Source organism: Pyrgilauda ruficollis, unplaced genomic scaffold (assembly GCF_017590135.1).
Source record: "Pyrgilauda ruficollis isolate IOZ18807 unplaced genomic scaffold, ASM1759013v1 scaffold3, whole genome shotgun sequence".
Lineage (NCBI taxonomy): Eukaryota > Metazoa > Chordata > Aves > Passeriformes > Passeridae > Pyrgilauda > Pyrgilauda ruficollis.
Genome location: NW_024524377.1, coordinates 21,760,669 through 21,785,625, shown reverse-complemented (window position 1 = coordinate 21,785,625; position 24,957 = coordinate 21,760,669). Strand labels below are relative to the sequence as shown.

The following is a 24,957-nucleotide window of genomic DNA, read 5'->3' as shown; positions in this document are numbered from 1 at the left end:
ACCTGTGGGATCAGGAGAGAATCAGAAGGGTAAAAGCTGAAAAACTCTTGGGTTGAGACAAAGACAGTTTAATAGGAAAAGGGAAAGCTGCATACACCATCAATGCAAAACAAAGAATTCATTCCCTGCTTCCCATGGGCAGACAGGTGTTCAGCCATCTCCAGGAGAGCAGGGCCCCATCACACGTAACAGTGGCTTGGGAAGGTAAATGCCATCACTTCAAGTGTCCCCCCTTCCCCCATTTTATACACTGAGCATGGTGTCATATGGTCTGGAATATCCCTTTGTCAGCTGGGCTCACCTGTCCTGGCTGTGTCTCCTCCCACCTTCCCAGGCACCCCCAACTTCCTCACCAGCATGGCAGTACAATGAAGAAATGGCCTTGTCTCTGTGTAAGCTCTGCTTAGCAATAACAAAAACATCTCTGTATTATCAACCCTCTGTTCAGCACAAATCCAAAACACAGCCCCATATTAGCCACTGGGAAGAAAGTTAACTACCCTAGCCAAAACCAGCACAAATCAGTACAGTCAGGGTTGATTCTGGACTGCTATATGAATCACCTCTCTTGAAGAGAGGTGATTTTTGCATGAACACTACTCTGTGGTGTGGGTGTTTGATAAGACTGCTTGACATAGTTTCTCAGATGTTTTTAACTGGTAAGGAAAATATTTCTACAGCCAGTAAAACAGCAAATCACTGTTTTGAGTTTTCTACAAAAAAAAGGAGCATGTCACTTTGAACTAAGGAAACAGATTTTTAAATGCTTTGATTTGGTTTGATCACATATAAAAGGAGCATTAGTTGCTTGTAAAGGAGCAATATTACATCGGCTTTCTCTTGGGTTAAAAAACCCTTGGTAAAAGAGACAGCAATCTCAAAGACATGACTTCAATGAATTTAAGTACCAAAGTTGGGCCATCACTTACCAGCTCAGTTACTGTGAATATCTCCATGGTGCTGAGACAGAATCTCTGCAGCCCCTGACTCCATGTCGTGTGTAGGTCACTGTGCCTTTCACTGGTGCTTTCTCTCCTCAGTTTAAGACAAATATGTTGTGATCAGAAAGGACTTGTAAACCCAAAAGAATTCTGTAGGGTTTCTTACATAGGATGGCATTGATTTTGTGAAGGAGGATCAGAACAGTTTATAAAATGATATTGTGAGAAACTCCTAATAGGTTCTTAAAAATAATTTGTTGTTTGTTTGATTTCCATATTCCTGATATTCCATGAGGTACTCAGATAGGAAACAGGTAAGTGTGATACTTGTTCTCATGAGGATGCAACTCTGGTCAGTTAACTTTTTTTTCCCACCAGAAATCCATTGTACAAAATTATTAGGATTATCCAGCCAAGTAGAATCAACAACTGAATTACAGGATAGTATTATGTGGGTGGCTTAAAATCTGGTTTTAGCCTCTATAATAAGTACTTAAGACAGCATTTTGAACTTTCAGTCATCTTGATGGGAAGAAGATGCTTTTGAAACAATTTACCTCCTGAAGAGAGAGGTCCAGAGGGGAGTATGTTTTTACTGAAATACTCTACTGAGCTGCCTTATTGTGGTCCAAATCAAATGGATGAGATGTGGGGAAGCCTGCAGTTGTACTGCTGGCCATTAGCAAGAGTGTTTGTTGCTATGGGAACTACTGCTAAGAAACTGTATGGAGGGGGAAACAGAGAAAGGGGAGGGGGATCTGTGGAAGGACGTTAAAAAAGCTATCCAGTTGCTACAGAACAAGAGACAATCCATATCTGATGCCTCTGAACCTTTTGATCCAAAGTGGTTCATATAAATAAATTAATGATTCCCAGTTAATTCAGAAAATAAAATATTACTGAGGGACTGTTAATTTCTGTGATATTTCAGGCAAAGAACCAAAATGTTGGTGCAGTTTTCATCAGAATTTTAGCTATGCTTGACTAGGAAGTCATTACATCACATTTATCTGTTTGGATGGGGGAGACATTAACAGCCTTATGAATATTCATGTCGTCTGGTTAATTAAGTTAATTGTACTGCAGAAGTGCTTGCACTTCCAAGGACAATTTTTTTCTCTACATTTTCTGTTTGGTACCTTCATCAGTCATGCTTTACATGACCTGCAGATACTCTGTTCTCACTGAGATGCTTTTGCACTTTTGGTGGAAAGGAGGTGGTAGGAAGTTGTTTGTAATGTCAGGAAAATCAGTTGATATGTTGAGCAGAATTGCATTTTGGAGTAATAAAATCTTCTTTGTTTCTGTAAAAAAATGCTGATGATAGAGATGCTGGGGTTGTATGGATAAAACCTTTTCACATTAAATTGAGTAGCTCTAGTGAGAACTAAAAATGTGACTTACTAATGTGTGAGCAGTGCAAGTCATGGGCATCAAAGGTTTTTAGTCTCTGAAGTAATATGATAGCGTTCAGAGGAACAGTTGTTGGTAAATAATATGTTGAGTTTGCATAGGGGAAAAGAGATTACTTGGGAGTATGAATAGTGGTATTAAAACCATTATTGAATCACCATTAAAATCAGAAAGGCTTATATCATTATTTTTGTATAACTTTTATAGTTTGTACTTTGTTTATAGGCTGCATGTTTTTGGGTTTACTTTGTTTGTTTTGGTTTGGATTATTTTGTCTGGCATCCTGCTTGTATAGGACTTAGTTAATTAGGCACATTATTCAGTCATTATTGGGATCAAAAGTGCTGGTAGGCATGTACTAAGTGGAGTTTTTAGAGAATATGATGGTGCTTGCTCCCACAAAACTGTGCTTGGTCTAATTCTTCAACTTGAGGAAGGATGGATGTGGTGCTTTTGTTTTTGAACACAGAACTTGTTTTATCTTCCTCAGAGTCCTGAAAGGGTGGGATTTTGCCTTGTTTACTTCTGCAAATGTTAATGAGCTCCAAAGATTTAAGAGAAGGATGCAATTACTTGTGCCTATCCTGTTTAGTAGGAATGAGATTTAAGTCTCATTAAAGTCAGTTGGAAGATTGGTACCGACTTCAGCTGTGGTTGTTTGGTATCTTGCTGCCATCTGCATTGATAAATTACTCTTAAATCAGGATTGCAGCTTAAACTCGTACCAAGCTTGATCTTCCAAACTGTATTCCACCTTGTGCTCATTAATTAGCTTGATCTTCAGTGAGAAGTGAAACATTTTTTTTTTTAATAACAACTGCCCTGTCTTGACACACAGGAAGTAAGCATGGTTTGTCTGACTTGTAACGATCTGCTGCTTGTATGTGTGATTTCCTTTGTTTTGGAGACCGACTCATAACAGTTGATAAGAGCTGTATAATACTGATTGAAGGAAATATTTGAGTATTTTTGAGTTATATCTTTAGCTACCTTCACTGGCAAAACAAAACTAGTTGGATCTGGAAGTTAAATCAAACATGAAGTCATTCAAACATGAAATATTGTCAAGTCATTCAAACATTAAATATTGTCAAGTCGTTCAAACATGAAATAGAGTTGGGCATATACTTGTAGTATTCTGGAAGAATTACTTTTTAGGTCAAAAGTAGGGTTTTTTGCAAGTTTTGGGTATCTGTTACCTTAAAAGATGTACCTCACTTCCTTCATATAGCAGGAACACAGAGCTCCTCTCTCTGATGTATGGCAGCTTTCCATGAAGTTCTGAATTGCTTTCAGAGGCTAAGGTGCACTAAGGACTTAGCAGGTGATCTGTGAGATTCCCAGTTATACTAAATTTTTTTATTTAGAGAAATTATTGGAAAAAATAAAAAATATATTCCTGAACAAGAATGGCATGATGCCTTTAGAGCTTTGTAATTATGTATATCAGTCTTTGCAAATTCAGTATTTTTTTCTACACTCTGCATGACATCAAAGCAGAATTTGAGGATAAACAAAATTTTTCAATCTGTTACATTATGCTTTTTTAAGTGCTTATTTAAATATTGAGTGCCTGTTGCTTGACATGTGACAGTATTTCCCTTTCCTCTCCTCTTTCCCCTACTTTAGAAATACAAGTAATTCTTCCATAAAACTTTTGCAAATTTAACATCCAGAATTGTCTATTGCTGCTGTAGCTTATTAAATAATTGAAACAAGAAAAATAATTTGAAAGTCTATGTGAGCTCATTTTCATATGGGAATGTTATGTTCTAAACTATTCTTATGTAATTTTTGTTCTTTTAATTAAACAGTTATTGAATTATTCATCCCTTAATCGGTGGTATGAACAAGTCAATATCCTGCTTGTTTGGTGGCAGGCCTTTATTTTTCCAGAGGTGAATTCTTTTGCTCTGCTGCTTGGCTAAGCAATGGCATAAATAAGAAAAATAAATTTGAAATTTTTTTAAAACTACACCTATTTAGGAAAGACACAACTGCTCCTTCATGATTTTAAAAATAAATTTCTATTAAAAAGTCAGCTGATGCACAGTGTTTTATGTCCTAGGTATTAAAGCAGAAGGGTAACATTTACATATATATGTCCATGTTTCTTACCCAGGTAAAGTGCCTTGACATACCAATCACCACCAGTCATGGGCCTTCAGAACTCTGCTTCTTTCTTTTGCAAACTGACAGCTGATTTTCCACTCTCTTTTTCAGCTCTGTGCTGACATTGCTGGGGTTTGACTTTTTCTTCTATTTGTCACCTGATTTATTCACTCCCTTGTTTCAAAATCTGATCTTCTCTTCTCTCTGGTGGCTGGTAGAACGACTGGCTGCCAGTGTCCAGGCAGTGACAAATAAAAGAGAGATGGATCAGTTTTGGTGCACTGAGTGCAAGTCACCTCTTTGTCAGATGTCACATTCTGCCCGCCCTGTTTTTCAGTCATTGAGTTCTTACCTGTGAAGCTGATGTGCAGTAATGAATTTTATTCACTATTCCAAGGACCTAAAATGTAGCCTGCAAGAAGCACAGCAGTTATCTTTGACTAAATTAAATATCATTTGGCTTGAAAAATATATGGTTTTATACTGTCTGGGTATTATTTTACCAACCTAAAAGTATTCCCCAAATACATCTTAGATAATCTGCCTTCCAGTTCCTTAGTACAGCACTTGGGTATGTATGAGGTGATGATAAAGGAGATGGTTTAAAAAACCTCAAACAGGCAATATTGTGAAAAGTTTGTTTCTCCCACTGATTTGTTTTTATGGCACTTGTGAATGAATTTGCAGAGAAGATTTTATAGACCTCTGGAAGTTTGAAAGGTTTTAATTTAATACTATTCAGCATTTCTGCTCTTAACAAGACAATTTATGGGCAGGCCTTTTTTTTTTTTTTTTTTTTTTTTTGGAAATGCAGTAATTAAAAATGCTGTGTAGATTTTTCTGGTTATTCTGTATCTCTCATGTTTTTTACAGCAGTTTTTTTTTCACTTTTACAGGTACTACAAATATTTTGGCCCATACACTCTATGGTATTAAACATGCAGTGACAGCAACATTGCACATTGTAATGGGTAAATATTTTTACAGTCATTACCAGATTATAAATAATAAAGCAATGTGTAGAAGTTTGTCATAACCAGTTGCTCAGTAAAGACATAGCATTTTGCTGTGTCACTGTAACCTGTATTGTAAGGCTTTTAAACCCAAATGATTCTATCCTGGGTTTAGCTCCAGGTGCCTTTCTTTTAAATAGTAACAGTTTCTATAAGAAAGCTTTATTCGTAGAAAAAACTATATCATTTGCCACTAGATCTGCACAATAAATGGATTTTGAATGTGAAAATGTAATTATGCTAAAAGGGAAAGGTAGATTGGTAGTATAAACCTTATTTTTGGGTCTTACCAATAGCAAATACTTTGTCAGAAAAATGTTAATTTTACTCTCAAAGCAGTCTTTCTTTAGAACTTTTATTTTAAATTTAAAAAAGTGAAAAAAGATTAAGGTCCCTCTTGAGTATCTCTTTTCTTGGTCCTGCAGTCTGCAGTGGAAGAGCCTTTGCTCTATTTCTCAAGTCATAATACAAAACCCTTTACAGGCAAAATCTAAACCTCTCTTTCTTTAAAAATCAGACATCCTGAATGCAATGGAAGATGCTCAGGGTCTATTAAAGAAAAAATGCATATATTCTGTCTCGAACAGAATTATATGTTTATATTTGATAACTGTAAACATGAATACATTCAAACCCTATGTTTAAGCATTCCCATATATCCTCCAGTACAATGTGCAGTCATTACATATATTTGGTGAAACGGTTGCAGAGATTTATGCAAATATTAGCAATATTACATTTTCCTTCATTCTACTTGTTGAAAATGTGCAAAAAATTAAGAGTCAGACCCTTTGCAGCCTTATGAAGTAGCTAAACATTTTCAAGCGTCTGAAATTACTACTTTGAGGGAGTCTTAATTTTATCTAGGTTGATTCTGGTTTTGCTTAGTAAAACTTCATTTCCTAGACAGAGAAGAGTCTGGAGGGGTTTTTCCCCCAGCTAAAGTAGATGAAAAAGAAATGGTAAGTTGTGTGCCATTTGAAACACAGATTTTTTTTTTTTTTTTCTGTTCTCTATCTGTGGAATTTTAGGACACGTTCAGGCAGTAGATGTGTGTACTTTCAGCACTACAAGCAAGCTGCTGCGCTTTGGGTTCTCGGCCATGTTTGGGTTTGGGGCGAGGACGCTGGCTTTGGCAGAGAAGCACCGCTGGATGCCCTCCAGCCAGAGGAAGGATTTTGCTTTCATCAAAACCCTGGCAGATCTCAAGTATGCCAAGAGATGTTATGTTTTTCTAGTATTTCTTATTTTCTTGAGGAAAGTGAAATAATAATAAATCTCATAAAGAGAGAGAGAGCAGTAGTTTATTTTAATTGTAGATAGATTTAACTCAGATGTGATGTATATCCCTCTTACAAGTTGAAGAGGAGATAAATTCTGTGCATTCAGAATCTCCTTAAAATCATCTTAACTTTGATAAAAGTGTGTATAACACTCAGAATACTGGTTTACATCATAGTAAATGTCAATACTTTTCTAGGCCAGAGGAATGTGAATTATCATTTCTCCCTCTACAAATTCCACAGGAAGACACTCATGAGAAGGACATGTAAGTAAAATTGACTCAAGCAATTCCAAAGCTACAGAAATGTGTCTTTAAAGAATAAAATTGTACATATTCTTTTCTTTGTTCAAATTTAATTAACAGGTGATATAATCTTAAAAAATATTTATTTTGACAACTGCAAACTTGTACATGTTGTCAAGTGTTTCCTGTAGACTGTTATAGAGGATATTGTTACAAGGCAGTCTTCCACTTAGTATTGTTGATTTTTTTAGTTCCACTAATATGTTACTTTTTTAATAATGTATATGTTGCTTAAATGTGCTACTGACTTCAATTTTTTTAACCTACATGTTTCCACCCTTTTAGAAAGAAGAAAGATAGAATGAAAAAAGGTGAGTTTCTGCTTTTAGGATTTTTTAAAAGTGAACCATGGCTGATTAACTGGAGTAATATAGAATTACTCTGTTATATTTAGGTAGCAAGGATCAATGGCAGAAAATTCAGGGTCACTTCCTGAATGTGAGCATTATGGCAATCCCTTGTCTGTGTTCAATGGCACCAAGAGGCTTGGCACCTAATACGAGGTCAGTATGGGTTTAGAGAATTAGTCATGTCTATAAATTCTGACATCTTACCTTAAGACCTTGGCTTTTCCGAGAATATCAGCCTATGTTTAGGTAGTCTAGTCCCTCTGGACTGGGGGAGGGAGCGTAGACTGCAGCAGACTCGATAATCCCAGGAATTGTAATCAGTTTTTGGATCAGGCAAATAAGGTCAAGCAGTCTAACTAGAATTATGAGTGGATAATTGCTGTGATTAAATTAGTTGGCAAGTCTGACTTAAGTAGTAGTCATGGAGCAGTCATCTGTCATAGGATTTGGCTTTATGGGGAAACTTCACCCTTAGATTTAATTTTATTTTTTCAAATATAAAAGTGGCCCTTGTCTTCCGTTCTACAGCCAGTAAAAAATGAAATATGAGTCTTTCTCATGTTATTAAGGACTAAAGTTCACACTTGTCTTTTTCTTATTGTTATTATTTGTTTGGTTTCCCTCAGAACTTGAGAAACTAAGCTTCTACATGCAAGGTTTGGGGAAACAAAGGAGTATGTAACCTGGTTGTTGACATTGACTCTTTCTGCATTAGCTCCTTGTTGAGAGCCTGCTTTGTGGTGACCAAAGCAGTTCTTACGTGGTAAATATTTGTGCCTGTTGTATCCAGTTGGCAACTGAGCAGAATAGCAAGTACAAGCTTCGTAGTTGTATGCAAAGTACAAAATTCTCCCTCAAAAAAAGAATGCAGAGACTCATGTGTGTGTAAATGAATGTGTACCAAAAAAACCCCAACACTCAGGGAAGTTAATGGAATGAGTCTCTTTTCTTTCATTAGATTGTCACTAGCTGAAATTGCAGAAGAACTGATGAGGTATTTTTCTTCAAAATTAATGGCTTATTAATGGCTTAAGAATTTGACTTCTTGGAAAGAATGTAGAACCAAATTATTTATGAATAAACTCTTAATGAGAAGTTTTCTTTGCTCCCAGGGTCCCTCTAATCTCACAGTCCTCAAGATAGTGCTCTGATGCTGTCCCATCTTAGGAACTTTGTTCTCCATTTATTTTCCAGTCAGCTGGAAAATTCTGATGAGAATTTTAGCTTTGCTTTCTCTTTCTCTCTGTTCTTCCCCATTTCTCAGTGACAGGGAATTTTGTGACAACTCCATGCAGTTATTGCAGGTTTGAATGAGCCAGTTTCTCTCCCAGTGTAGCTGCTCAGTTGATCTTTTTTTTTTTTTTTTTTTTTTTTGTGTGTGTGTAAGAATACCCTTTGTTCTTTCAGCTCTTATTATTAAAAATAATCTTGAAGTGTGGTCAGCTAGTAGAGTAGGAAGGGTAGACTCAAACAGGAGCTTCCTTTGTCATAGTGAATAACATATTGACTGTAAGTCTTTTCAGTATGGGAAACAAAAACGTGGCAGTGATTGTTAGAGACTCCAGGCCCACTATGGAAGGAACTCATGTGGGTTTCTTCTCTCTCTTCTTTTTTGCCAAGAGGTTTCTGCCATGTGAAGCCATTTGAAGTGGGGTGCAAGCTTTGGCTGCTGCCTGTAACACCACTTACACTGGTCTAAATTTGCAGAAACGTGTCCAGATACATTTAACTGTCTGTGCTATGTGAGCCCTGGGGGATGTCTTTTTCACAGCATAGGTGTTGTGCTTCACTGCAGATGGGGCTTTTTAGAGAATTAATGAGAATTTTTAGTAATTTCTAAAGATGAAAGGCCCTAGTGCTGAATGCCCAGTAGTCTGCTGTGCCCTTTTATTGAAACAAATATGATAAGGAGGCAACTTTTTAAATGTCATCATCACTCTTTCCTGAATCAGCAAAGTACTGCTGTGCCAGGTGACTTGCTTAATGTTTATGTAACAAATACCCTCCCAGATAGTGCTGTTACCATGGTCTGAGAACCTTCCTGATGCAGCTGTTGAGTAGCTGTCTGAACTATCCCTTTCAGTGCTGGTAGGCTGGAAGTAATTTTTTAAACACTCTTAAGATATTTTCCTAACATAGATGCTGAATAAATGAATAAATATATGTGCAAAAGATAGGAAATACAACATCTCTCTCCAGAAGGCAGTCTCAGCAGGGATTGCCATGTTCATCAGGTACTCTTGTTGAACACTGATCTGTCTCTATAACTCAAATGGGACTCAGGCATGGTTGCATGGATATTCCAGTTGTTAGTTTCTGTGCCCAGTCCATTAAGGAATGGGAGAACTGGCACTGGCTCACAGTTTGACCCCAGTTCTCAAAGATGCTAAAATACCTGTGGTGACTGGATACTGAGAGCTACTGAACATCTGCACTATGCGGGCTCTTGTTTAATCTCTAGTACATGGCTGTTTTATCTCATACAAAACTCTCAGTCCTTAACTTTTATTTTGTTTTGTGAAATGTATAAATAGAACTGTACTAAGAACTGCTATGAGAGTGTGAGTTGGAGATGTCACCTTCGTTAGGGCAGCGTGGGTGTTGGTGGAGGGGGTGGGGGAACCCATCTGCGCTGGGTCTGTGCTGGGGGGGCTTCCATGCACCTTGGCACTGTTTTATGGGTACAGCTCTGCCTCACAGCACTTATGGTAACTGTTATTTGTTGCTGGAGAGAAAAGTAAAAAGAGAAGTTTGTGATCCCTGATGTTTAAAAGCCATCTGTTAAGTAGAAAAGCAAGCTTTTCTTAGATTATATGTATTGTATTCGAGAAATTATGGGTATTGATAAAGGACTACAAGTTATTATTACAATGTATGTTATAAATATATTGATGCTGAATAACTTCAGTGCATCATTTATATTGATCTACAGGGTTGGGGGGTCAGTGAAAAGATTTGAAAAACCATTGAGACTATCCTATTAATTTATTCTTGTAGGCTTTTGAAAAAATTTCTTTCTAATCTAGGCTATTGAAGTGCCTGCTATACTTCCAAATTAATGATGAAAGATAATTATCTTTTTGGTCTGCTTTTCAGGTTGAACAATGGAAGCATGGCTCTTATTGTTGTACAAAATACTTCTCGAACAGAGTTTATAAAGCATCTGAAGAGATACACCAGTGCAAAAAATCAGGTACCCTTAATTTCTTTCTGGTGATTATAAAAAGAACAGTTAATCGTGAAAGTAGACAAGCTGCAAGAGTTAATGTTAGCATCCTCGTAAGGAGACTTAGCTTCCTGTCAGAATACATTAGCCCCTTTTTATCTGATTTTTTTTTTCTTTTTTTAAATCACTAGACTAATACAGATTAGCCTATTTCAGTCCATCTGTTGTGGTTTAAATTGTGTTTCTGTTGTACCATAGTTTTATGGGTGTAAAGCCCTTCCACCACAATAAGGAAATGCATGCTGTGTCTGAATTTTGTGTAGTGCAGAGATGAAGAGTGCAGAACTGCAGGGGCATCACACAACTGTGTCAGAAATTGGTGAAGGTGGTAATTTCAGCAGGTCATGGCATGATGTGCTGGTAGCAGTGGGCTGTGAGCATTGATTTTTAGCAGGTATTCATCCCATCTAGTTATGTTTGCAGAACTGTATTTCAAAATTGTCATAATTCTGTCATGGAAGAGAAAAATGAAGCATTCAAGCACAGATCTTACTGCTGTCTAAAGCCCACTGCATGGCCCAAACACACTGGTACTCATTCAGGTGTTCTGGGATTATGAGAAATCACTGCAACAGGAAGGTTTGGGTTTGAATTCATCTACAGCCAGAGAGTTTGGGGGAGAGATGGGTGAAAATTCAGGTGATAGCATTAATGGCTGAATTGAGGAAATAGCTTAAGCTTTCCAGTTATGCTTTTGGAGGAAGGCCTTGCTTTTCTCTCTGCCTTTGTAGTTACAAATCATTTACTAGAATTCTAACTAGCCTGGTTTAGGACAAGATGACTGTAATGAACAGAGCACAGGAAATAATCTGCTTGGACTTTCATATATTCTGAAAGTATTTGGTATGTGCAAAATCTACCCCCTTACCTGCAGGTTGATCGAGTCCAATACAGGAATACAAATGGAACACTATTTTTTTTTCCTGAGGCACTATTTAGGATATAAACAACACATTAATCTATAAACACTAGCTGGAATATATAATGGCTCATGTGGTCAAAGCTTGAGTTAAATGTTCCTACTTAGAACAAAAAATGTGCCAGCTTTTTGATTTCAAGTAACCCATTTTGTTTTAAGCTACCACCTGCATCGTTTATCTTCATTTGCGGTCTGTCTGTGTTTGGTTTAGTTCAATTTTCCCTTTGTTGAGACCTACACAGTTCGAGAAGTAAAAGTACAACCAAGGCTTAAAAGTGGACCTGATGCCAAGGAAAATGTGTGTCTGAATGCAGAAGGAAACTACCCTTGGAATATAGATGGAGACTTAATGAAGGAAGCATCGGAAGTTCATGTCCGGTAAGGTTCAGTATCCCTTTTAGGGACCATATTCCCGTAACAGAGTAGTGCTGCAATCTCAGATGTGTCACATCTCTGCAGAGCACAGATGGTACCAGAGTCAGGTGTTCTAAATGCTCCCACACAGAACTGCTTGCACTGCAGGGTCTGGCCCTTCCGCCATCGTTTGGGCCTCTGCCTTGGCTGCCTTGTGTTCATCTTTGGAAAGGTTTGTTATAACTCACATGGCCTTTCATCCTGGTGTTTTGTCAGCTTCCACTCCATTCTCTTTTGTTGCTTTACTACTTCTTGTTTCTTCTTTCCTGCTACTTTACCCTTCCATTCCTTGAAGAACAGATGTGTATAATGTGTCTCCATGAGGAGCTCCTTTTGGGACAAGGATTCCCATTTAGAAAGCAGCATGTGTAAGGTTAAGAAAAACATGTAGTTCTTCAATTGTGGAAAACTTAATGCTGCTTGAGAATAGTCTCCACATCCAGCATCTAAGAATGAGACTACAAATACATAGGAAATGGGAGGATTATCAGTGGAATTAAGTGGGCAGCAGCTCATTTTTCTGCAATGCACACAGGATTAGTTGAAGGCACACAGATCAGAGTAAGTCTGGTATATGAAAAAAAAAGGCAGATCATGTTGTAGGATATATATTCTTCTAAAGATGATCCTATAGGAATTGTCAAAATGTAATTCACCCTGATTTATTTCCATATAAAAGCTCATACATATTAATTCTCCTCACCAACCTCAAGAAGCAGCACACCCATTGCAAGAGTTGATGACACTTGATTGATAAAGTTTGACTTCCTTGCTTCACAGGGTGCATCCTCAACTTATTGATCTCTATGGAGTGAACACTGATGATCTGGAGAGTTCCCAAGTGACGTGCAACTGCATATAGAAGGGACACACTGGGAATTCTGTAATAAAGAATCCTGTTCTTACCCCTATGCACAGCTTTCCAAGGTCTGGACTTGTCCTGATGTCAGTTGTAGCAGAAGCTTAATGGGTAAGGGTTAGGGTTTGCTCTAATTCTAGGTTTAAATTGTTATTAAATTATATATTTTTATCAGGCTCTATTTAACTGTACTGAAGGTGTGAGGCTTTAAAAAGTGAAAATTGTTTGTATTGGTCTCTTACCAATTTGGGGCTTGAGAAGTGTCCATCAGAATAGAATTTTTTTTTTTTCTTTAGTCTAGATTTTTTTAGACTGAGATACTTCTAAGTCTGCTGCTGCTATCCATGTTGTCAGGTAACTCAGTTCAGCATAGGGAAGAACCATACCTCTACTCACCAGCTCTAGCTGAAGAATAAAAAAATGAAAATGTCAAAATAAAAATGTATGCATTTATTTTTTTAATCAAGTACTTCTATTCCTACTAATGATTTTTTAATGGTGCCTTAATACATTTTCTCTCAAAATGTTTCTAGTCAAATAATATAAAAGAATATGTTGATGTCCTGTATGGCTTTTCTTTGTTAAAATGTATTTTAAAAACTGCTCTTTGTATAAAATTAATATTGTCTCTGTCTTAGAATTTAAACATTATTCAGCATAGTTTTTGTTGTTGCTAAGACTAGAGTTGTGATAAATAACTTAAGAGTTGACTTAAATTTTTATAATTTCCTTGTAGGGCATAAACATAATTTTTGAGTGTTTGTTTTTTTGGTGTTTTACTTAATATTGAAGACAATTATTTCAGAGGACAGCAAATGAAGACTATATTTTTTCTGGGAACTGGCTTCCTTTGAGATGAAAAGTAGCAGACCACATTTTTCCATTTGCAGGACCATGGATAACAAATGTTTTCCTGGTCACTGCTCCAGGAGTGGTTCAGAAGGCAGTGCACAAATGAAAGCTGCATTGTGTCAGGGCAAGAGTGAGTTGGTTTAGGTGCTTTCTTCAGGAAGCAGTCGAGTGAAATGTGAAATCCAGTCTTTGTATGATGTTGCTACATCAAGGGCTTAAGTCTTTACAAGAGATCTATAGCTACTATGATTTTAAATAGTTGTAAAAATTCTTATCTGTGATAAATACACAGGACTGAGCACTGCACCTAAAGTACTGCAGATGAGGATTTGGCTCCTAAACCCAAGCTGTTGCCTGTTGTCCAAGTCACAGGCAGCAGTCTCCACTTAAAATTCATACTCTATACCATCAAGTATTTTTAACATGCTAAGGCAATTCAAACTAAACATCTTTCAGCTGTTTAAAAAGGCATTCCAGCAGCATTTAGTAGATTTAACTTATTTATTAAATGAAATTTAACAAAAGAATTGAATTTGCAGAACGAACGGCATTCATCTGTTTAACTTGTTTGGGGCTTTTTTAAATAAAATGCAGTTTAGTAATACTTTATAATCTTGCCACCATCAGGACATTGTACATTCATTTTTTGTCAACCTGGTTTATAAAAGCTTCATAACTTTGCTTCATATCCTAAGAAAAGGCAGCCAACATATACATGTTAACAATCAAATCTGAATAGAAAGTGTACAATTTCCAAGGCATCATTATCACATGTACTGACTTATGTAAACTATTTAAAAGATAAATAAAATGCTTTTGTTTCACTTCCTTGCATTGTTTGTATTCAAAAGAACATGAATGCTTCTTCCAGTATTTGAGGTATATTTTTCACAGTATGCTGTAATTTCAAGCTAATTTCTATTGAAAGGTTTTTCTGGTTAAAGTGCAAAAACTCACTAAAGCCATTTGGAAGGTAAGCATTTTTTGGTACAGTTTTCACACATATTTGCAAGAAAGTATTTAATTCTTGACATACTTTATTTTGAGTTTTTAAAAAAATATATGCACATTCATTTGTCCTTGCACTGTAGATATTAGAGGAAAACATACTTTGGAGTGATCCACATCTTTGGCATCAAATGAAGTGAAAGGAAGATACAAAATGGTCCCAAATACCTTTGGAATCTGTGGGTAACATGGCTTTTATGGCACCAAGCACTCTAGTAGCAGAAGTGCTTGCTGAAGGCACTTGCTGTGGGTCTGAGTTTCAGGCTAGTTCCCATAGGATGGATGGTGCAGCTCTGAAGCATTTGTGCAGGTGACATTCCATTCTTGGTGCAGTTCAGAAAGACACCCAAGGCCCAGCCTCACAGCCAGGCTCTGACCTTCTGCTGCAATAAATCTTGTTACTGAAGAAGCTGAATGTTCTCCAGCTGCTCTGGGGAGCAAAGGAAGGTTTGTTTCCCTTGTGCCTTGTGCTGTTTCACCAAAGCTAGGTGGCAGTGCAAACTTAGCTAGCTGAAGAAACTTCCTGGAGTAGCAGAGCAGTGGTTTGATCCATGTTTCTGGTCAGTCCTTTGCCTTTCTGCCGAGTGGCTGCTGAGGGTGCCTGTTTGGATGGTATTTATCTGACACCTTCCAAGAACCCAAGCTGGCTCTCCAAGTGGCTTCTTTATTAAGTACTTTCTAAAGTACTTAATCTAAAGATAAAATTTGGCCCATTACAGTTGGCAGTTGGAGTCTTTTTGGTACCTGTGTCTCTCTGTTTTGTCAGCTTAAGCCTGTCTTTTTTTTCAGGTTCTGGAAGAATGCCAGCACTAAATCCTACAATATGTACTATAGAAAAATCTTCAAATAAATAAAAATAAATACTTGCTTTAAGAAAAACCCCACATAGAAATAATTCATTGGAGAAGTCCAAAACCTTATGGCAGCACTGTCTGAGGAAAGGATGAAACAAGTAATTCTATCATGCTTGCAAGTACCATGTTATAGATGACTACAAATTATAATCTCCAATACTTTAATCTTCCTACAGCTGCATCTCCAGGCTACCCCACACAATTCCCTGCTCTGAATTCACCTTTGGCCTTCCTGGTTCTGGCTTTCTTGGGTGTCTAAGTACCTTCAGTGATGTGGCTGTGCCTGTGAAGCCAAAGCTTACGAGGCTCCCTGCAGAAGCCCAGAGCTTCTGAGAGCCGTTTTCTGTGTCCGTGTGTCCTGCTTACAGTCCCCTAGGGGTATGAGCTAATTTATCCTTGGTAAAATGCCAGACAAAGATGAGAGAGCATTTCTTCTTGAATGCCTGATCAAAATATTACTGAAACCTTAAAAATGATAGAATAACTCATGGTAATGTGTTTGAGATCTTACTTTCCAGGATTGGCCAAAATTATTGCTGTCTACATATACTTCCTTTTGGTAAGTAATTTGTCTTCTCTTTATCTTTAGTGTTCTTCTGTCTGTTTGAAACCAGATATATATATATACACACATATATATTGCATTTCAAATATTACTGGCAGACTTCAGAACAAACTGGTTTACCATTTTCATATTAGAACAGTATTGTAAAGTGTATCCTCCATACAGTTCAAGGAAATAAAACATGTTTTGTAAGAACAAGTAAGCTCACAGCTTAGGTTTCCTTTTGCTGATGTTTCTCCTGTGAGTTAATCTGAATTTTAATTTCTTCATTTTAAAATCAAATGTTTATTTGCCATCTTAGTCATTTTTGTTCCCACTTTTAAAACTCCAGCTGTCTCTTCTGTTCGTGTCTTGAGGGACCGGTTTGTATTTCCTTTTGAAGAAGCCAATCTGAAATACATAATTTGGAATCTGTTGTCAGCAAATCTTTGTCATCAAATCTAAACCATAAAAGATTAATTAAAATAAAAATGCCTATGTGTGGCATATATGAGGTATGGTATTTGCCAGTGCTTTGTCATACCAAGTACTCAAGTTTTACTCATCAATTAAAAAAGTAGGTTTGCTTTTTCTTTTTTTGGTTTTTGGGAGGTTAATGCTCTCCTGTATGGAGTAAAGACTTGGGCTTGTGAACTTTAACAGTCCACAGAATCCAGTATTTTTAAAAATATGGTAATAAAATGTTCCAGTTAAATTTGTTTCATTCCTACATGTCCATGTAAAAATGATGGATGGAGAAAGCCTCCATGTAGGTAAAGAAGTTAACAATCTCTTAATCACTTGTCAGAGGGTCTGCATCCTTATTAGTTTTCTCTTTTACTTAGACACAGAATTTTATTACTATTTAGGTTGCAGTTTGAAATATCAAACATTTTATACTGGTATGAAACTGTGTTTTAAACTATCAGTCATCATGTGTCAAGTGATATTAAATGTGGAGAACCATTACACAAAAATGATCCATTTGATATCATTAAAATACATAAATCATTTGCAAACATGAGATGCCATATAAAACATTGCAAAGGGACTTGTGGTGTTGAGCAACAGAAAATGTAGAACAGGCAGAAGATGAAGTGACATGAGAAAATGCAGAAATACTTTTGAAGACCCCCAAGTTACAGGAGGAATTATCTTTCTTTAGAAAGGACAGATCATAATAAAATGTTATTTATTCTTTAACCCATATCCAAAAGTCCTTCAACAGTATAAATTCCTGACTTGAAGCAGCTAAGGAATACTAAAAACCTACCTTCCATAATATAAAGGAAAGAACCAATAACAAGGTAACACCAACTATTAAGCCGAGGGAAATAATTAGCACAGTAACACGGTATTTTGGCTTTTGGTGGTGCATTCCTTCCAAATAGACCTGAAAAACAGAAAATAAGCTTAGTGCTAACTGTTGGGAGTTTTTTCCCTAATAGATACTAAAAAAAACTAGGAAAATTAATTAATTTAAAAAGTAATTAACACTATATTCATTGCTGGTGTATAGGTATGTACAGAATTGTGCAATATTAATTGCTGTTAGTTTTTCTACTTTAATGTGTTCATCACAAATTCCTAAGAGAATTCTTACATATGCAACTTGCTTGTCCTTATGTATTTCAATAACTTTTGCACTTTTTTCTGGCCAGGCCGTCGCTCTTACTTCAAACTTCAATACTGATGCATCATCCTGATTAAAAAAAAAAAAAATCTATCTTTTAAAAAATGACTTTAACACACTGATTCCTGCCCAGCAAAAAGTGATAAAACAGCTGCTGACATAACCAGAATCTCACACAAACACACAATGGTGCCTTTTTCTGAGCACAAAACAAATTAGTACCAGAAGCTGGAATGAAGCCAGGTTGGATTTTACTTAAGTCCACATCCATGCTGCTTTTCTTAGAAAAATACAACTACGAGTTGAAATTAAATCCCCATCGTACATAACCCAGCCAGAATAGGCAAAGCAATACATACTATAAATATAAAGTGACAAAATAAAATACATATTTTTGTTTTTCATACATCACCTTGAGCCTTAGCATTGGCAACACAAAATAGGTTAAAACCTAGAAGATTTAGATTTAATTGTGTTTGAATCATGTTTCACTGTCAGAAAACAAATACTAATACCTTGAATTTATATGCAGGGAATACTGCAAATATGCCTTGAAATATTCCCCTCAAGTATGAAAAATTCATGTGTTACCATTTGTAAAAGTAAAGGAGTAGCCTCCAGATGCAAGTGAACAGTTGCTTCTTTTCCACTTTCCATGTTTCCCAGCTTGCAATGTATTTGTAAGCAAAGGCTGTCATTTTTCATGCAGTACTGTACAAGGGAGGGAAAGATTAAAACTTAACTTTATCAACTATATAATCTTAGCATTAAAGACAATAGGAACTGACTAAAAAGGAATCATGTTTATTCTTGAAAACTCAGGATATAACTTGAGGTTGTCATGCATCACTGTCATTCCAGAGGTGCTAAAGGTACAGTAACAAGAGACCAACCTAATGGTTATACAAAACATGCAATTTTTATTAAAAATTCAGTTATTGTAAGTCTGAAAAAGAACAAGTGTCATAATTTGTTTACATATTTAGGGTTTATGTTTACACTGTTATTTCAAATTAGCTTTTATCAATAATGATGAATGACAATAACTCTTTGCTATCCAGTGCAAACAGTGTAATTGGTTGATCCCTACATTTGTACACTGACAACTAGCACCACTTCACACAGATTTGGAGAAGACAAAAACACAAGGCTGTATATGATTATGTTTATTGTATCTTTAACATTATTCTTTATCCAAGGTTACCATGCTGAATACTGAATGGATATTCTAGTATCCAATAGTATCTCTGGCTTTATCTCAATCATTGGATGATATTTCCTGTAATGTGCTTACTTAAAAGCCCCAGATTAACAGTTTTTAAAAATAGGTAGGGTTTTTTTTGTTTGCTTTTGCTATTTTTTTAAGATGACAACATTATTTTATGTTGTACTTTATCAAAGACAAAGTGCAGGAAACAGATTTCTATGAGGACAAAGCCTCAGCAATGCAATGCTAAAATAGCAGTTGTGGTTTGGACTGTGTAGTGGAGTGTCTGATCTCCAGCAGGGTCTGTGAGCAGGAACAGAGGGATGAGCTGGAACAGGCCACACATGTATGGCACTCTCCCAGCCTCCCAAATATTTTTAATAGCTTCCCAGCCAAATATCATTTCCACATATTTTGTAATTCCTGATTTCCATTAACTTGTATAGTCTTCCTTGGAATTCAGTTATTTTTAACATTTGGGGTTTTTTTACCTAGCTCCTGTTAGTTATGTTTGATGGCACTGTTTTGATGAGGAAAAGACAAAGAATATTTCATCTGCATACTTCATGTAATTTAAATAAAGCCTGTTTTTCCGTGATGCATCATTTTCTGTTTGTTACTGAATTTCCTCTGCCATTCTGCTTGCCCACTCATTCAGTTCCATATCCCTCTGGCAATTTTTTGTAGGTGTCTGTCATCCACCCTGACTTCAGCAATGTGTCATTAATCAACTTTCTCAGCTCAGTTCTCACCCCTTTCACTAAAGTCACTTATGACTATCCTGAACTTATCACAGGTCCCACCACACATCCTTGGAAGATGGCTCTGTGACTTCATTATGTAAGATACACTCTTTTCTTAAGGCTTATTCATACAGTCATTTCCCACTGATGCCAAAAGACAGACCTTACCATGTGCCTCTTAGTAGGCTTTGAAAAGAAAGTGATGACATCCTTTAATATGTTTCCATTTTTTTCTGCTGCAGTACAGTTCATGGGATATTTGTTATAGGAGCAGTGTCCAGCCGTTGTCTGAAAAGAAATATACCATCATTATTAAAAATGTAAATTTTATTTCCAGAATAAAACACGTGGGGCTGAAGATGATCCTGTTCTAGTTCACTCTGCTTCACCATGGCTAGCAAATCAAACACAGACTGAGGACCTAGCTGATTTTGTTCTGCTTCTCTTTTTCACAGAATTCAGCTACTAATACGTTAAGTAGCCTTTGCTTACCTTGATATCCAATAGGTTGAATAATTTGGAGTCCCTGGGTGGAAAAGCATTTGGTATCATTATTTCCAGGCTGGTATTTGGAGACATGCTTGGTCCTGCACTGATAACCTTGTGGGGAAGAGGTGAAGAGTTCAACAGTTGAAACTTCAAGGGAAACTATTCAGGGAACAAAACTGCACATGGATAAATACATAAAACTGCACAGAATGGGGCAGCAGCTGCTCTGTATGCTGTCACGACAGTGATTGTGCTAGGAGTGTTAACACCTTGTTCATTCATGCTGTGGGCTTACTGAGCCCTTCCCTCCTCCAAAGCTGATGAGTAAGTAGTGCTAATCCGTGATGAGTACCTGAGGTCATGCAGACTGCCTGCCAGGGCGGTATGCAAAAGGAACTAGGAGAGATTATATCCAAACTCCTGCTTTTAATCCACTGCAGACAAATTTGATGCTATAGGTACTCTGACAAGAAACTCCTAACTCCTTTTTCTTACCATAATTCCTTTTGAAGTGTTTCTGAAAGGAAGAAGTGGCAACTAAGAACTGCTTTACCATTTTCAATCCTGCTTGTGTTAGGGAATTTTTCTCTGATCACTCAGTGGAAGATTTGCCAGGCCAAAAAGAGTTTTCTAAGAGGGATTAACAGCAACTCCTCATCACTAATGCACAAAAATTACTCATAGTGCCCTTGTACTCTTAAAAGTTTCCTTACTAACTGTCTAGACTATCATGAGATGCATTAAACATTAACCTTCAAAACAAGGATGACAGGGTTTACAAAGGAAAACTCTTACATGGAAAGTGAAGTTGATATTTTCCTTCATACATGTCACTGCTGAATCTTTCTCTTCTGCTCCATAAACAAATGAGGTTGGTGACACAAACCTACAATGGTTTAGAAATTGTTAATAAACAGAATTCCTATGTATCATTAGCATAACTCTCTGCTTCATGCTACCTCTAGTAAGACTGGTTGGAAGAAAACACCCAAGTTAGCTTTTAAGTAAATCTAGGAACACAGAGTAGAAATCATCTCCCTTTGGAACAGAAACCCTCTACATATGTACTCTTTCCTCTGAAAAAGGCAGATGAATCATAAGAAGTCATAAATCCTCACCAAAGCTATGCTCCATGAATGCCCCACAACAAACCCAGATCGTGGTTCATGTTAAGCAAGGAATCTGAGGATCTGCTATGTTCTCATTAAACACATCTTTCTGGAAAAGACAGTCCACTTTTTCAAACATGTTAGTCTGTTCAGAGACAAGTTTGAAGCATCACAGATACCAAAGGTCTCATCTCACAGTAGTGGAAAAAAACTCTTACAAGTGTCTAAGTCAGAGCCCAGGACAACTGTGCTAACTCAGTCCCAGGATTTTTTAGCTATGTCACACTTCTGCCTAAAAACTTAGTGAATTTAGAACAGTAACAAGACAACAGTTCTGTGGATGTGCAGGTAATACCAACAGGTGACTCACCCATGAGTATTTAACTCAATCTCATATTTTAGAGGTATAGGTAAAGTCAGCGTGTTATCCAGTAACATGTTCCCATCTTCATTTTTACTACAAAAATGCAGAGAAAAAAATCTGTATTGAAGGCACCATCATAAGCTATACACTATTTCTGTAAAAAATATTAAGCAGACCTCTCAGCTTATTAAAATAAAAATATTTAATTGAAAACATGTCAAGCATTAATGCCCTCCACATTTTTTACAGGTAGAAACCTACTTATTATTTAAATATCTATCACCTATTTTGTTTTTGCTTATTTCTCTTTCTCTATTTGATTTGCAGCCAATTTACTTCCCTGCAATCCTGCTTGCTAAGCCTTTCCAGTTATCTGTTTTCCAAAGCTAGTAGTATTTTCCATTGAGCAATGTTAATTAGACTTTACCAGGTAGCATTAATGATGATGTTGAGGTCCTCTTCTGCTCTGGTTAACGAGTTTGCATCCAAGAAGAAACTATAATCCAGCTGTAGAACAAATAAAATTTTCCTTATATGAAATGATAGTGTACCTTGACATAGTTTCAATGCAAATATTTTTATTAAGCTTATTTAGAATTCCCTGCCTAAAAAAATTCATAATTAAGGAAATACTTGCTTTTTGTGTCTTCTAGTCCCTTTCTATTGACCTAACACATATGTCCATGGCATTAGTCAGCCCACTTGTCCAGAAGCCAAGCACAATCAGTCAATGCACAATACAAACACTTAATGAATTATTCCAGGGAGTGTTTAAGCAATTCATTTAAAAGTAGCAGGAGAGATACAGATACTAACATGATAAGAGATGTTAGTTGGGATTGAAGACGAGATTCAGAGATTTTTCCCCCCCATGAAAATCCTCATAACCCTCAATATTTAGGGTGTTTCTAAAGCTAGGAAATCCATTTACAGCTTACCTTTGAGTTGTGATCCACATATAAATAGCCAACACTGCACTCAAGTGTCACTGCATTAATTTCTTTATCTAATACTGCACAATGTATCTGTTTTTCTTCCTAAAATAAAGGACAAGTTACTAATGATTATAATAAAAAAGGTGGTTGTTTTCAGACACTTCAAATTACATGCACACACTAACATTGGGTGCTTTATATTTTCCTGAACCAGGTGTTATTTCACTGATGCCAATATACAGGACACCCATGACCCCTTTAACGTAACAGATTATATTGATTATTGTACCAGTTACTTCATCTGCTTCTTGCTTTTACTGAAGCTAAGGCACATGCACCAAACCCAGACCCACCCATATTAAAAGCCAACTCACAAAGGTGGATCTGGGGGACTCTACATGGAAAACAGTTATTTTTAAAAGGCAGAAAGAGAGCACAAATAGATTTATGACTTTTTATAAGCCTGTGTATTTGGGAAAAAGATTCAATGAGATCTTTGTGATCACTGAAAACATGAAAACATCATCATCAGCCAAAAACCAGCCATAACATCCTGAAAATATTTTAAAACTTTTTTTTATTATTTATTTTAGTTGTTACTGAAATTATGTAAATCATCTGTATTGATTAAATTGCACTTGATTTAGGTAGCTACAAGTCTAAGAATTTAAAAATTGATGTTTTGGCAGCTTTTGATGAAGGGGCATAGGTTCAGTATCTAAAGAAACTCAACCATTCATAAACATAATTTGAAAAACACCAGGCTGAAAAAGAAAAATATCAAAGGATTACTGTTTGAGGTATTTTTTTTCCTTACCAATTCTGAAACTCGAATGTAATAAAGACCTTTAGGGATCTGAACATGGAGGATAGTTTCATATGCATCATCTCCAACATTAAGCAGAGAAATGTTCAACAATAAAGTCTTCACACTTCCAACACCAAGGTACGTTTTCTTATCATAAGGCCTGTAAAAATAATTATAATGTAAATGGAAAGTAATTTTAGAAACAGCCTGTAGGCAAATCTACTCTTTTTGGTAGTTTCAGTTGGTTCTGACAAAGCCCAACTGGAGATGTAAGGGAAGGTTTTACTCAATTCTGTAACTAAGGCACTAGCCCAGTTTGTGTGATGGTCACCCCTTAAAGCCTGAAGCGGTTAATGAGAGAGAAAGGAAATTGTCATCACTCCAGTCGTGCTCCTGGCCTTTACAAGAGCAGTCCTTTCCTTCACAGGCAGAACAGCAATGTGCCACTGCTACAGTACTTTCAGACATGATTTCAGCATTCACTCTTTGCACTCAAGATGTGGGACTCAGTTACTATGAAGAGGGGCACAGTGAACATGCCTCTCTTCTGATCTATGCAATGCTCTGTAATCATGTTACAAGTACAGACACCCTATCGGGGGCTAAAAGTAAACTTCAGCTTGACATTAAAGTTTAATTAAGACTTGTAGAAAGGGTGCCTAGAAATAGACATTTATCAGATATTCTGGCTCGAAACCAAAGCATTAGTCACTGAACACCTTTGGGAAAGAAGCTGGCACTTATAAAAGCAACAGAAGGCAAAAGCACTGCATAAGCAGATAGGTTCCAAGACAAAAGCAAATTAAAGAAAAACACAATGTTAACATTTTGGTAGCTTGTCAAGTTTAGGTTAAATTGGAACGTTGTTTTAGCACTTATATACCCACCACTGACTCTTCTTACCCACGTTAAAGCCAAGCTCATTAACAATATGCTGTCACAAAGATGCCTCCCAGCTTAACACACAAGTACACAAAAGCACCAGGTGCACATCTGGGACTACAACAAAGCTGAACTAGAGCTTTTCCCTGGTAATCATATTTCATTCTTCATTAAAAAATGCATGATGAAGACTAGAAACTTACAGAGCAGGCCAAAATCTAAGCAATTTAAACAAAACATGATAGTGTATACATGAAGACTTGTTACTCAGTAAATAAAGCATTACATTGCCATCCCTATTTGATTTCATTCTTTTAAAGCCAAAGGTGTTTGCTTTGCTCCTCAAGGATAATGAATGCATTCTGTCAAGACAAAATAAATTATCGCTTCACAGCTAACTAGTTTTTAATCGAGATTCTAGGGGCACAAGGTAATTTAAGGTGATACTTCACACTTTATCAAGATATTTAGACTATTTATTTACACTGCAAATCTGCTACTGGTGCCTAATGTCAAGCAGATATGTTGTAATCTGTTCTTCTTTCTTAGAGCTTGGAAGCGCCTACAAAACTGCATTTCTAATGTCACGAATGAAAATGCTGCACAACCATTCTTTCTGAGAAGTTTATGAGTGTTTAAGTAAAATGACCATCCAGCCTAAGAAAATGAAAGGGCTTAAGACTCATGCTACAGG

General features: G+C 36.6%; 2 protein-coding genes across 2 annotated transcripts in view; one reads left to right on the top strand and one right to left on the bottom strand.

Annotated features, from left to right (window-relative positions):
- Positions 1 to 13,239, top strand: part of CERKL (ceramide kinase like) — a 51,433-nt gene extending 38,194 nt beyond the window's left edge. Inside the window, exons 7-14 of the mRNA XM_041472718.1 lie at positions 5,363 to 5,437; positions 6,511 to 6,688; positions 6,960 to 7,028; positions 7,353 to 7,378; positions 7,462 to 7,570; positions 10,514 to 10,610; positions 11,774 to 11,940; positions 12,757 to 13,239. Coding sequence (XP_041328652.1) covers positions 5,363 to 5,437; positions 6,511 to 6,688; positions 6,960 to 7,028; positions 7,353 to 7,378; positions 7,462 to 7,570; positions 10,514 to 10,610; positions 11,774 to 11,940; positions 12,757 to 12,838 — 803 coding nt within the window. The 3' untranslated portion in view covers positions 12,839 to 13,239. The remainder of the gene's footprint in view (positions 1 to 5,362; positions 5,438 to 6,510; positions 6,689 to 6,959; positions 7,029 to 7,352; positions 7,379 to 7,461; positions 7,571 to 10,513; positions 10,611 to 11,773; positions 11,941 to 12,756) is intronic.
- A 935-nt stretch (positions 13,240 to 14,174) lies between these two features.
- Positions 14,175 to 24,957, bottom strand: part of ITGA4 (integrin subunit alpha 4) — a 34,813-nt gene continuing 24,030 nt past the window's right edge. The window contains exons 18-28 of the mRNA XM_041473420.1: positions 23,391 to 23,541; positions 22,577 to 22,675; positions 22,066 to 22,145; positions 21,645 to 21,731; positions 20,961 to 21,051; positions 20,169 to 20,276; positions 19,845 to 19,964; positions 18,318 to 18,437; positions 17,697 to 17,795; positions 17,367 to 17,486; positions 14,175 to 16,504 (exon numbers count right to left, since the gene is read on the bottom strand). Of these exons, the coding sequence (XP_041329354.1) occupies positions 16,412 to 16,504; positions 17,367 to 17,486; positions 17,697 to 17,795; positions 18,318 to 18,437; positions 19,845 to 19,964; positions 20,169 to 20,276; positions 20,961 to 21,051; positions 21,645 to 21,731; positions 22,066 to 22,145; positions 22,577 to 22,675; positions 23,391 to 23,541 (1,168 nt within the window). The 3' untranslated portion in view covers positions 14,175 to 16,411. The remainder of the gene's footprint in view (positions 16,505 to 17,366; positions 17,487 to 17,696; positions 17,796 to 18,317; positions 18,438 to 19,844; positions 19,965 to 20,168; positions 20,277 to 20,960; positions 21,052 to 21,644; positions 21,732 to 22,065; positions 22,146 to 22,576; positions 22,676 to 23,390; positions 23,542 to 24,957) is intronic.